This window comes from Phaseolus vulgaris, chromosome 10 (assembly GCF_000499845.2).
Source record: "Phaseolus vulgaris cultivar G19833 chromosome 10, P. vulgaris v2.0, whole genome shotgun sequence".
In the NCBI taxonomy this organism is placed as follows: Eukaryota; Viridiplantae; Streptophyta; class Magnoliopsida; order Fabales; family Fabaceae; genus Phaseolus; species Phaseolus vulgaris.
Window position 1 is genome coordinate 594,415 of NC_023750.2, and position 15,256 is coordinate 609,670.

A 15,256-nucleotide genomic window follows, 5' to 3' on the forward strand; every position below is an offset into this window, starting at 1 on the left:
TTAATTATATACTAATTTATAAACTATATATTAATAATAGAAATTACTTTAGATATCAATAATTTTGTTAGTCTCTATAATAGTATCTAATTTATTCAATATAATAATTAATTATTTTTGTCTCTAAAATTAGTTTTTATTTAATGACTTTCTATGAGTGAATTATCATTAAGAATTATTAAATATCCATAAATCATGATTAAGGGATGATTGAACTTTATTGGACCCACTTTAACCGTTCATACAACCAAAAACTCTCACTATAAATAGATGACCATCCAAAGGTTAAAGGTATTGTAAGTCTAATCTTAAACTAATATATTTTACTAGAAATCAAACTAACTTAAACGTCGAAGTGTAGTTGTGGTTATCTTTGTCCAGAGACAAAATCTAAGGAGGTAAAAGACTTTTGAGCTTAGTAAAGAAAAATTCCACACTTTAAAAACAATTACTTTATTATAATTATTGTTATAAAATCCTAATTTGATGAGTAAAAGTAATTATTTTCTTTCTTGTACAATTATTAAAATAATTTATATTTAACTTTTTATGCAAATATCTCAATGCTTTTAAGCTGAATTGATTCACCCACCTAATTTCTTTTTCTTTTTCTTTTTTTTTTATTGTATGTGAAGAATTATTTGTAATAGAACTTAAAACTCTATCATAATTTTTTTTTAAAGATTGAAAAAGTTAAAAAAAAGGAAGTATATATAAATTATTCCTAATCTTAAGTTTTATACAATAAATCTATTCAATTTATTTATTAAAATAAAATATAATCAGATATTATAACAGGATGTACAGGACTCATGAAGTGATTTTGTAATTTAATTATAATTGCTTAGTAATTTTTACAGCAATCCTAGCAAGGTTGCATGGGGTTAGTATAAGGAAGATTTTCCAACAAGATAATTTATTGGTCAAGCATTTTGAAATATAAAATTAGAGATAACCCTAAAGGGCATGGTATCAATTATTAGAGGAAATCCGTCCTCTGAAATTCTTTTTGGTTCCATCCGTCTTGGTCCTGAAATTATTGAAGCTAATTGATATCACCTTTACTTGATTCTACACAATGTAATAGTCACACACCTTCTCATTATAATTAAGGTCATGCCTTTAGTGGAGGACTTTCTTTTTTCTGTTAAAAGGCAAATTTTGGGGATAATTTTCAGTATACATGGGCGTAGATTAATCATTGTCAATAAAAATAATAATTAATTGTTATATTATTAAATTATATATTATTTTAATTTTAAAAAATTAATAGAATTTAAATTCATTTTTATTATTATAAATAATTTTTAAATTAATATGTAGTTAATTATAACTTTATTATCTAAATAATTAGTAGTTAAATTTTGGTAATTAATTAAATATTAATTTATAAAATTTTTAATAATAATAATAAAAACTAATTTAAATATCAATAATTTTTTAGTCTTTATAATAATATCTAATTTAATTAAATATTTTTTATTTAAAAAATTAGTTTTTATTTAATAATTTTTTAGTGGTATATATTTACTAATGTGTGTCAAAGATGAACGGGACTAAGCGATATGTCGAAGCTGTAGGATATCAAATTGAATCGGTAAGGGAGCGTTCCACTTTAGAGGGAAGGACCCGTGCGAGCAGTGTTGGACGAAGCGGAAGCGAGAATGTCGGCTTGAGTGACGCAAACGTTGATGAGAATTCAATGCCTCGAAAACCCAAGGGTTCATCTGTAAGGTTCGCCAACGGAGGGTGAGTCAGGGCCTAAGGTTCATAGGTGATTTCTATGAACCCTCCTTCAACCTCCATTGTCATGTGGGAACCTAAGGAGAGAAAGACTAAATAATGTTTGTCTCTTAGGAAACCTCTAGGAAGCGTAAGGATAGTTTAACCCTTGTTCCAAATGGTATGACTTCTTAAGTATCAGACCTTTTCTAGCTAGAGCTTACCTCAAATAGTCTTTCCAAATGTTCCCTCAAATAACTTAAAAAATAATTTTTGTTCCTAACTTGTGTGGATGAATACAATGGTATCCTATGAACCAAAGGAAGGTCTACAAAGACAGATGAAAATAGTAAAGCAAAATCAAAGTAATGCAAGTGAAGAAAACTATACAAGTCCTAAGTGAAAGGGAAATTGACACTTGGTGCCAATTGACACATTTCCACACTATGTACTTTTCTATATGTTGTCAATTTTTAGTCCAATATTGCTTTAGTTTTGGCCTTCTTTGGTGTATTTCTCACTTGATAAGACTTGTAGAGTGACATAAGCTGTAGGATTCAACAAGAGTTTCACCCAATATTTTCAAGCTTCAAAAACACCAATCTCACTCACAAGAGTCCAATATTTAGAGTCAAGAAAAGCTCATGATGGAGGACGATCCTCTCCAAAGCCACCATTCTTCTGAACTAAGAGTAAATGACCAACCTTGAAAGAATATAGAAGAAAATATCTACCTTAGTTTTGTATAAAATGTAAATAGTAGAATAGTATTTTCTAGCTTTGCATTTCTGAGGCAAACATTTAGAATAAGATAAAAATAATTGAAAGGCACTTTAGAAACCTTCATTTGTTACACAAAAAAAAGGTTTCTAGAAGCATCCTTAGAGTAGCCACACAATTTTAGTGTCTAACCTTCACCATAGTTAAGTTTCACTTAACTAAGGTGAAGGCATCCAAGAGGCATATGTTAGAAGCTCTTGAGCCTATAAATAAGAAGGGTCCTTTTTGTAATTCTTAGACTTGAATGATATATTGAATTGTGTTTATGAATTTTCAACACATTTTACAAGAGAAGATGAACAATGTAGAATTGGGAATATCCAAGTCTAGAGATAATCAAAGCTCAACGGATAGAGTTCATATAAATGGAGAAAGTATTTGAAATTCAAATAAAACTTAAAGACATGAAGATCACATAGAAGCAAACATTTTCATATCAAACGTCTAGCACGTAGAAGATGGTGAACAGAATCAGAAAGAGAATATCCAAAGGCATAAGTGATTCAAGCCTCAACATTCTCATCAAATATGCTTAGAAACATTTTGAAATGTTTCATAATACTTTAATAGCGCAGATTGTACTAGAATAAAAGTTTCCATATCTAGTTTTTCTATCGCATTAAAGAAGAAGAACAACATGGCAGATTGAGCAAATATCGAAGTAATGAAGATTCAAGTGTTAACGTTCATATTTGAGGAAGATAAAGAAAGTTTTTGAAAAGCCTTACATGCGAAGACTAATCATAGAAATTGTTTCTAAATCAAGCGCTAACAACTATATGAAGATTTGTAGAAACTCTGAAGCTACAACGTACGCATTCCATAAGTCTATAAAAAGACCTCAAGGTTAAAGAAGACAACAACGAAGTGCATAGAAACGATATACAAAAGTATATGGTGAGAAAAGTATGCGAGGAGAGAAGATATTGTGGGTTAGGAAAAAGAGGGATATATATATATATATATATAGTATTAACCAATAAAATATATTTAATTTTAAATTTAGTATTAGTATGACCTACTTTAACTATAAAATCTAATTAATTTTAAAATTTATTTAATTAAGATTGATTAGGTTGATTCTTACCGCTACAAATAATAAAATAGAAACTAATTTTAGAGATTGAAAATAATTAGTTGCTATAGTGACTAAATTAAAGACCATTTTAGAAACTAAAAAAAAAAATTGGTTTCTAAATTAGTTTCTATTATTGTTAAATGATTTCTAAATTGGTATCTAATTAGCTACTAAGATTTTTGCTACCAAATTTATAATCTATTTAACAATAATAGAAACTAATTTAGAAACCAAAAATTTTTATAGTCTCTAAAATGATTTCTGACTTAATCACTATAGCAACTAATTATTTTTTGTCTCTAAAATTGATTTTTATTTCATGATTTTTCTTGTAGTATACTATAAAAAATATTAGAAATTTTTAAAATTGAAAAGAGAGAAAAAAAAAGAGTAATAACATTTTCTTAATAAATTCTAAATATAAAATGTGATAATAAATGAGTTAGCGTCAGTTAAGTAACTCTAATAATAAAATATATTTATTTTTTAAAATTTATTTAGTTGTAGTTAGTGTGACTGATTTTTATAATAAATTATATTTAAAACTTGAAAATATAAAAATTGGAAAGCAAAGTTAAGTTTTTTCTCTGTTAAAATTAGTCGTATCATTACTAACTAAATAAATCTTAAAAATTATATTTATTTTTTTATTGAGTTTGTTTAACCTATTCTAAATATAAAGTATAATTAATTTAAAAATTATGACCTTGTGAAGATTAAACCGAATCCAATACTAAAATAAAATAAAAGTTTTATGAAATCAAGTAAACAACAAATGTGGATTGTTTGAGTGAATTAATTAAATATTTTACTTTATTTAAATAGAGTTGTTAACATTTTTGTGTGTTTTTCAAAGTTGAAAGGTGATTGAGGGTTGTGAAGAACTTAATAGAAGGTACTTGTCCTTTGCCTTACATGAAAGTGAAAGTAATGAAATGAATCTCTAAGTCCACCAACCCTATTATAACACATAAAAAGGCATTTTCCGTCTTTGGAGACTACTATAACCCTTTTAAGTTATATGGGTGCTTAAGATTCCGATGTGGTTTTCTATTATTATTATTTTCAGTCTTAGTGCTCCACTACCTCTTTCATCATTACATTTTCAAAATACATATATTTGATTCGTCTTAAAACAACACTTTTACCATACTTGTATCACTTTTATATTGTGATTCTACAGTTTTAATCACTCAATAATCATCAAATTTTGCAGATATAACTTCAACAAACCCTTTGTATCTCATATGCTTATTATGCGTTGACCACTATGCAAAAAATTCTTTAGTTTTTTCTTTATCAGTAAAATAATAAAATAATATGAATCATTTCTAAACTCTAAACCTTAAATCTTCTCATACAAAAATAACATTCTTCAAAACGAAAAACCAATATCGTCTCTGAAAAAGGAAAACCCTTAAAACTTACTAAAAACTATCAACTAAATTATATAGTCGCTTATAACAAAATTTCTTTAGTTGACAGATCACTATTAATTTAGTTATTATCAAATAATAACTGAGAGATTGTCACAAAATTCTATTATACCAACACATTATAAATAAGCATACCTCATTTATAAATAAGCATAACCTCAGTTATAAATAACTTACGTCATGCAAAACAAAAATCAACATTTTCTAAACAGTTAACAGAAATCAACATTTTCTAAACAGTTATACAGACCTCTATAACAAAATATCTTTAGTTAATAATAATCACTATTAGTTTAGATATTTATCAAATAATAATTGAGAGATTGTTACAAAATTCTTCATTTTTTTTATAATGGTTTAGCAAGGTGAAGTCCTATTGATAAGTACATGACTAGTTCTTGAACATCAAACTATACATTAATTATCTTCATTTGAATCCATAGCCAACAAATGAAGAATCGAAAGAGAAAACATATATTATTTCCTCTTGCCACACCCATGATATAGGATTGCAATGTGATAAAAATGGTGGAAAGGGGTCCCATTTGAAGGGCACCAATGGAACATTCTCCGAGTTTTGATCCTCGTGGGAAAGGACGTTAGTGGCGTCAAAATCCATTCATTAATCATTACTTCCCCCACTAAACCCCAAAGCTTTAAATGGGATTATTAGTGAGAACACGTAGTAATAATAATAAGATATTTCTAGGTTTGACCATTGGAAGAAACCACATCACTACGTCAACTTTGTAAATAGCACGTCATAATATTGAAAAAAAAAATAACATTCAACATTCTTCCATGCCAAAAATATCACAAATTGAAAAGGGTATAAAAATAAAAGTGTAGGTGAAGAAAGGAAGCATGGAGAAGTTGAAGCTTAAAGAGATGAGCGAGTGGAAACCCTCACCCAACCGACAAATCCCCGTTTGAAAGGGACAACGTTAGTGGTTGTGTTATTATTATTATTTTATCATTATTACATTTTTTTAGAAATTTTTTATAACTTAATTACATTGATACTTGTAAGCCCTAAATCATGGCGGTGGCTTTGGTGATTGTGGTTTGTTCCACCGCCATCACCTGAACTTATATATACTTAAAGGTCCTACGTACAATATCTACTTTAATAGATACAGAACTAGATTTCATGTTCTTTCCCTAATTTTGGAACTAACGATGTTTCAGTATTACCCTTTCTTGTCTTTGGTTGGTTGTGTCTCGACTCAAGATTGTTTAAGTTAATTTATGGTAGTAAGAAATCTTTAGAACTTGATTGAAGTATTTAAAAGGGAGTTTTTTTGTGTGAATTTTTTTATCTCTATATTTAGAAGAATTATTATTCATATCCTATTTAATTTAGCTGGTGAGACTCACACATTTCGATTTCAAATTATTTGAAATGGTTCGGAGGTTGAGAGTTATTTATATGCATATTTTTTAAAATTACTTATTTTTAAGGATAAATTGTAATGGAGTCACTCAACTCCAAAACGGATTATATTTTTTATGCGATAATTATTGACTTTAATGATATTATCTTAACGAACTTGAAGTCAAACATAGGTTCAAAAGCAAAAACTTGTTTTCCTTAGTCGTCGATCGAGAGACTTATGTCATGGTATAAGCCGAATGGAACGAGCAAGAGCAGAATTGATAGAATCATGGTTTCAGGAGAATGGTTGGATTGTTGGCCGGAGTCTAAACAATACGTGTTGGGAAGAAGGGTGTTAGATCATTGCATATTGATTCTGAAGAATTTGGTTGTTGATTAGGGTCCCAAGCCGTTTAGAACACTAGATGTCTGGCAACGAGAAACAAGTTTCAAGGTCAGGTCAAAATGGAATAACTATGAGATATTTGGCTTTGGGATGATCGTTCTCAAGGAAAAGTTGAAAAGGCTCAAAGCATATATAAAAATTTGGAATAAAGAGGTGTTTGGTAATGTGAATCAAGAAGTGGAGAAGTTGAGTAAGAGAGTGCAAGAGTTGGATGATAAGGATGATGAGAGTGGATTGAGTGAAGGTGGAAGGTTAGAGAGGAAAATCTTGTTGGCTAATCTTAGCAAGAGTAGGCTTAAACAGGAGGTTATAGCTTTTCAAAAGGAAAAGTGTAAGTGGGTGAAGCAGGGTGACTTGAATACGAAATATTTTCATGCAGTTACTAGATGGAGAAGAATTAAGAATGGTATGAATGGATTGGTTTAATGATGTTTGGGTGGAGGATCCAACAACGGTTAAAAGGAAAATTAAGGACTTTTTTGAGGCTAGATTCATGGAAGGGGAAACATTCAAGTTAGATTAGACAATATTCCCTTTAATTGCATTTTGGAGGAGGATAATGTTAATATTTCAAGGGCGTTCTCTAAAGAGGAGATTAAGGAGACAATTTGGGATTGTGAAGGGTCGAAAAGCCTTAGACCTGATGGTACAATTTTGAGTTTTTAAAGTTTAGTTGGAATATTGTAAAGGCTGATTTTGTTAGGGCAATTCAGAGTTTTAAGAATTCTGAAGTGTGGCCTAAGGGTTTAAATGCGTCCTTCATTGTCCTCGTCCCAAAGGTAAATAATCCTTCAAACTTAAATGAGTTCAGACTGATTTCTCTAGTGGGTGTATTTATAAAATCATATCCAAGTTGTTGTTAAAGAGACTTAAAAGAGTACTATAAGGGGTCATTGATGTTAGACAAGCTGCTTTTTTTTATAGAGGAGGGGCCTTTTGGACAGTGTGTTGATTGCAAATGAGACATTGGAGGAAGTGAAAATGAATAAATCCTCGTGTTTATTCCTAAAGGCTGACTATGAAAAAACATATGATTCAGTGCGTTGGGATTTTCTTTATTATATGTTAGGCAGACTTGGATTTGGAGGTAAATGGATTAGATGGATAAAAGCATGTCTTGAGTCTGCTTCTGTGTCCATCCTTGTGAAAAAGAGTCTGTTCAACAAAGGAATTCAAACGTGGGAAGGGTCTTAGACGGGGTGATCCCCTTGCTCCCTTTTTATTCTTAATTGTGGTTGAGGGTCTGGTAGTAGTGGTCAGACAAGCGGTCTCCAAGGATTTGTTACATAGTGTGGAGGTTGGGTCTAAAGGTGTAAAGGTCAAAATGCTGCACTTTACGGACGATACTCTCTTCTTTTGTAAGGATAGCCCACAAAACATAATGGTGGTCAACTTTATATTATGTTGCTTCAAATTAGCTTCTGAGCTCAAGGTCAATTTCTCAAAGAGCAGGCTTGGAGGGGTGGGTACAAGTCAATCTCAAATGCGAATATATTCGTTTATCTTAAATTGTGAGATAATGAAAGCCTCTTTCAAGTATCTGGGTATAGAGGTGGGCGGTAACCATCAGAGAGCGTGTTTCTAGGATAATGTGGTTACTAAGGTTTGACAAAGATTGGACAGATGGAAAGGGATGTTTTTATCTATGGCTGGCAGAGTTTGTCTGTTGAGGTCAGTTATTTCTTCTATTCCCCTTTTCTACATGTCTTTTTTGGAAATGTCAATGTTAGTGGTTATCTCTCTTAAGAATTTATAGAGGAACTTTCTCGGGGTTGGGGGAAGGAAGGTAAGAAAGTTGCTTGGATGGCTTGGGAGAAAGTGTGCAATCCCAAAGAGAAAGGTGGTTTGGGTATAAAATATATAAGACTTTTTAATGATGCGCTTTTAGGGAAATGGATTTGATGGTTAGAGTCTGTAGAGGGTGGGATGTGGAAAGAGATTATTGAGTCTAAATACGGCGACTGGAGAGAACTACGAGGGGGTGTTGGTAACTCCAAGGGGTCTACATGGTGGAAGGACTTGGAGAAAGTTTGGGCGTCAGAGGATAATGTTGTATGGAGGATTGGTGATGTGAATCGTATTAATTTTTGGGAAGATAAATGGTTCGCTAGCGAGGCTTTAAACGTAAGATTCCCAAGACTCTACTCGATTACTAAGGATAAAAATGTTGTTGTGTCACAAGTTAGGGTTTGGGTCAACAACATGTGGTCTTGGAAGGTGGAGTGGAGGCGTACCCTTTTGAGTGGGAAATAGGTGAAGAACTTCATCTCTTGTCTCTATTGGAGGACAAAGCTCTGCCATTAGGGTCTAAGGATCAATGGGTATGGAAGCCAGATGAAGGTTTTCGTTACACAATTAGTTCGACGTGCAGTCGTTTAAGGATGGTTGAAGTTGGCACATTTGGTTCTTTATATAAGGTTTTTTGGAGCCTTAAGGCATTACCCTCTGCTATGACTACAACTTCGGGAGTTTTGGTTACGCTACTGACACGTGTGAACTTGGAGAAGAGAGGGGTTGTTTTGGAAAGTAGTATGTGTGTCTTTTGCGGGGAAGAGGTGGAATCTGGGAGTCATGTTATTTTCAAATGTAAGGTAGCTTGGAGGGTATGGTGTATGTGCAGTAGGTGGGTTGGGGAGGTTATAATTTACCATTGGGACGCTAGTTCCCACTTTATACAGTTTTATCTAGGGTGGGCGTCATAAAAGATAAATAGTTATTGGGGGTATATGTGGATTGTTGTGGTTGGGAAAATTTGGAAACAGAGGAATCTCATCATCTTTAAGAATGGTAGAGTGGACTCTTCTGAGATTTTCACTTTGGCCCAACTCAAGGTGTGGTCATGGCTCACGAGTAAAGTTAGTGGCATTTCGTTTACTTATGTCCAATGGTGTTTGGACCCAAAGGCTTGTTTGAAGTCAATTAAAAGGTAAGGGCGTTGGTGGGTGGTCTCAGTGGCAGGAAGCTCCTTAGGATTAGGTAGGTATGTGTGAATTCTTGTTGATTGGTTTATTGTTTTGTATTTGTTGTCTTATGTTCTTGGTTTGGGTGTTACTAGCGTTGGTCTTGGCCAACAAAGGGGTTTGATGTTTGTTGCATGTTTTTGAGGTGTAATTCGCAGTATTGAAGGAAAGAAGTATTGGTGTTTACATTTTATTCCATTGTGTTTTACTTTGTCCTATTTGTCTTGTGTGCATTCTTGTTGATTGGGTTATGGTTTTGTATTTGATGTCTTATGTTATTGGTTTGAGTGTTACTAACGTTGGTCAAATTCAATTTCGCACAAACTGGTCAAATTAACTGTAAATACAGTAATTTATAATATATATATATATATATATATATATTGTTGTTTTATTCTTTTAAAGGTTAAATATAGTTTTGGTTTGTGTTATAACACAATATTAATTTTTGTTTTTGGTTTAAACTTTAGACCTTACAAATACTTATAGTACGAAATGATTAGAATGTGTCCTTTTGTACGTGAAATTTCTTAGTTTTTTTTAAGATTATTTTTTTTTTCAAATTTCGATGTTGTTTTGATTGCTGACTAATGTTCACTATAACTACTTTAAATGGATTGATGAAGTAAAATCTTAAATTGAACCAATTTCACATAAAAAAACAACTTATTTAAATCATTTTCATACTACATGTACTTGGATAATCTAAAATTTTAACTAAAGAAAAAAATCAATTTCGTGTTATAATACGAAAAAACATATTTAACTATTTTTTTAAAAGATTTTTTTATAATATATTTAAGCATTTTTAATGTATAATTATAGGTAGATCTTAAATTTAAAAAGAAATCTAATAAAAAAAATTGACGAAATATGTTTACGTATCATAATGAAAGTTTTAAATTTGAAATATCAATCTTAAATAAGATAATGAGTACTAAAATATTTTTTATTATAATAATAAAATTAAAATTTAACTTGTAAAATTTAAAATATAAACATATATATAAAAATATAAATTTGATAACATTTCACCCTTTATAAGAACGTCTTAGAATTAAAATTTATCTAACATAATAACATCTATTAAAGTCTTGTAATATCACATAGTATTATAAGATCTTTTATGCTATATTGGATCATATTTGCATATTGATTATAAAATACATAAAAGTTATAATATCATAATAAAATATAAAAATTGTTCTTACTGGATTTTGGTGATAATCTTCACAGATAATTCGTCTAAGTGTTCCACCTTGATTTGCCAAACTTTATCACTAAATATTAAGTGAAGATTTACATAAAAAAAAAAATATTCCCACGTTGAAGAAAAATTTTTATTATAAATAATATTAGATTTCAGAGTCTTTAGAAATACTTCCTCAATTGTACTCATATAAGTAATCAAACCATAACATATTCTAATAATCATTTAATTATAATTTTAAATAGTGTATTCCTAATTTAACGGCTATTCTATAATAATTTCGACAGTTACTAACTATATCAGTAATGCAGACAATTGATAATTATATATTAAATATCATTCATCGTCCCATATGAATTAATTATAATAATATAAAGATTTAACATAAATGATAATAATAGAGTGAGTAAAGATATAATTAATTATTGGTAATACTTGAAAGCAGAAAGTATTAATAGAAAGTTGTCATTATATAGAAAGATTAATATGATTTGATATGTAATAGAAAAAAAAAAGTGAAATTGTACTAAAAGAGAAGGTATAGCATCAGTTGATGGGACGGTTGACTCCAAGCGTGATCGCATTGGTTTCGCTGATAAATTATGGCACATCAATTATTTTGGATTGCGAGTGTGAGTCACGCGCCTCATGCGGACAATGGAGTGAGTCACTGTCTTGCAATCGATGAGGGAACACACACAACTTCATCATTAAACCACCCTCAATTAAACAACTTCACTCATCTCACCGTGCCTCCACAAACATCATACTCACAATATTACATATCACCTTAAGTCAAACACTTCTATAACAAATTTAAACTATTAATAATCACTTTAATTACTCTTCTACCAAGCTAATATAGTCTTACATTGTTTCATTAATATAGTCTTACAATGTTTAGATGCTGTGACTGATCTAACGATGTTATCTCTCGAACTTAAGGTCAGAATAGTGGTGCGTAGGGTCGAAAATGTGTCCCAAGCCCCTTAATTACGGAGAATCCACTTTCCTTAGACCTTAACTGGGGGTTTGTTCCTGCTACCAATATAGTATCACATCGTTCAAAAGTTGAGGTCAAAAGACATTTTATATACTCATTTATCATCCAACTCACAGAGGACAATACTTTGAATGCGATCATTGACTTTAAGGATTCTAGATTCTATCTCTCAGACTTGAGATTGGAAAAATTACATTAAATAATATTAATATAGACCCATATAGATAAAGTATCTACATAAATTCTATAAATAAGTTTATATTTAGTATTTATGAAATTCAATAGCATTTATTATTGATATTTCCTAAAATTAACTTGAATGTTTGATGTATTTTATTTTAGGCACATTTTTTTTATTGTACACACGCTCTATCACGGTATTATCTTTAAAAGATGTTTTGATGGATTAAGAGATAAATGTGTATTTAAATTGTCTTTGTGGATTAAGAGAGAAATGTGTTTTTAAATTGCCTTTGACATCGACTCTTAAACGATGCAGAACTATGTAGGACGTACTAGAACAAACCCCTAGTCGAGAGATGAGGGAACGAGTTTTCAATCCCATAACCGATATCAATGTTTCGACCCCAAGTCTATTGAGATATCATCACTATATCAATCGCATTGTCGCTTTGAAGCTCGAAGCTCAAGTTCCATCATGATTTGTTTCTTAAAAGACACCTTAATAGGTTAATAGAGAAAGATATATTTAAATTGCTTTTTACTTCAACTCCTAAACGATGTGAGATTATATTAAACTTATCGAAATTTATACATAAAGAGATGTGATAAAATTGTATGGTAGTCACTAAATTTTAAAATAAACCATACCCTAAATACAATTAATATTTCTAACAATACATGTTTTACCGAATTATCTTTCTCCAAACTAGTATTAACTAATAATATGTGTCAATTACCCAATTTAAATATTAAATACTGGCACATAATTTTATGGATCTTGTAGAAATTTCCTTCGGATAAAAGGAAATTATTAATTGGGATGTTCAACTCGGAAAATAATTAAATTCTTGACTCAGATTTGGATCTGAGCATGGGCGCGGAAGGACAACTAAGCAACATGTTCTTCTTCTCACTGTTGACTATGCTTAAAATTTGAAGCTAAATTGAGTCAAAGTTGAATTGAAGCATTTAGTTTTTGTGCTTTCTTATGGTGTGAAAGAGAATGGGAAAAAAAGGAATATAATTAGAGTAAATATTGAAGTTTTTTAATGAGTTGAAAGAGAATAAAAACTAGTAAAAAATAAAATGATTTTATTTATTATTATTATTAATGTTATAATTAAACGAAAGAAAAGCAAAAGAAAAACTCTTACAATCGATTATAGTTGTCCGTAATAAATTATGAGTTATAAAACTTTAAAACGCTTATTCTTTTAACAACGTAATTCATTATTTCTCATATTTATTTCTTATCAAACTTATAACACTCAAAATTCCATTTATGTCACAAAAAAGAGAGACTTAAAATTCTTATTTGTGAAAGAAACAATTGCATTAATTTTATTGAAACTTCTTTTAAAAATGAGATTAATTAAAATTTAAGAAAGTTACTTAGAAATGTAACATTTAAATTTAGTTTTTTTTTTAATTAAAGTATTGGAACATACTATTTATAGTTTAACAGTAAAATCTTACATTCTTAGAATGTTGAGTATACATAGTGCATGTATTCCCATTGCAATAAATTTAGTTCATATTCAAATTGGGACATCATCAACTTATAAACTTATTTTTTTATGTTATTTATTATATTATGAGAATTTTAAAAAAATTTATTTATGATTTTGTAACTTCTCCAAAAATAAATTTATTAAAGAAATTAATGTTTAGTGTTCTTACTAAATTATGATTTGAGACCAGAAGTTAAGGAGGAAAATGATGTATTATTTGTGCGATGAAAGTTAATAATTCTCGCTTAAAATACCACTTTTAAAAGTTAGAATAAATCAAATAATATATGTAATATAATAATAATAATAATATTAATGTTAAAATAATAAATTAGTATAAAGGGCTCAATGTTAAATATTTTGCAAATACTTGGTGTGTTTTTGTAGTTAATGTATGCTAAATTGATTATTTAAAACTAATTTTGATGTGATGTGGTTTATGTTAAAATATTTTTAGCATAATTTAGTATAATTTTTTATTCAATATAAAACTACTTAAAATATTTACCAAAATTTTGTTTGCTGATTTAAACTTTTATTAAAATAAAAAAACGCCAACTACCTATATAGTTGATAAATAAATGAAATGAATGCAAAAATAATGAAAGAAAGAAAAAATAATTAGCTTAATTCGGGCGCTAGATTGAATTTCTTTCAATAGGATTCAAGTATCCATGCTTTTAAGGTTATGAATTATTTGGATAAATTATCGATAAAGACTATTCCAGGATAAAAATAAGAAGATAAAAAATAACTAGAGAAACCATACAAAAGAACTTCTATTTAACTTATATAGCTAATTTTAATTTAATAAAAAAGTTATTTAACTTTTTCTTACTTTTTTCCCTAACAATTCTTATAAAGAAAGGTACATAAACAATCCTAATTATTTTTATCAAAATTAAGTACACACAATAAAATATGATCTCTCTTCAATTGCTGCACATGACATATTGCTGCACATGACATAGAAATTATCGGTTAAGCTTTGGTTTCTCTTTTCTAAAGATAAATATATAACGTCAAGTTTAATTTGCCTATTAAATTGGTATAATTAGCCGTCATTACTCTTATGTTACAAGCTTAGATATTTCTTTCAAAAACACTGACCATAAAAAAGCTACTTTATTTTATCTAGATAAATAAACAAATTATATATATATATATAATCTAATATTAAAATATAATGAGATGATATACTTCGCTTTTGTGAAAGTGAGTAAAAATTACATGTAAATTAAAATAATTTGAATTTATTTGAAAATTAATTTTTGTTACAACATATTAAACAAAATATCTAATAGTGACTTGTATATATATATATTAACCTAGATCTAAAAGTCTATAAATATAATTTCATACATGGTCTTACGACTTTGTGGAGACCTGCGTTTTTGGTAAAGAGTCATTTTTATTCTTCAATAAGTACTCACTTGGTTTCTTTCTTATTAACTAAGTACTTTTGATATTTTTTTCTCTTAACTCTTACTAACTTAAGCATAAAAGAATCTTCTTTTTGTAAGTGGATCTCCACTTGATGCTTCATCAAGAAAGCTCGACAACAATTCTAAAGAGGAATTAACTCAACCAAA

The 15,256-nt window shown here is 29.3% G+C and overlaps 1 protein-coding gene across 1 annotated transcript; it reads left to right on the plus strand.

Moving 5' to 3' along the window:
* Positions 1–6,648: 6,648 nt before the first annotated feature.
* Positions 6,649–7,991, plus strand: LOC137819069 (uncharacterized). Its single transcript, XM_068622808.1, has 4 exons — positions 6,649–6,705; positions 6,792–7,217; positions 7,487–7,576; positions 7,722–7,991. Exons 1-4 carry the CDS (start codon positions 6,649–6,651, stop codon positions 7,989–7,991), a joined length of 843 nt encoding a protein of 280 aa, XP_068478909.1.
* The last annotated feature ends 7,265 nt before the right edge of the window (positions 7,992–15,256 follow it).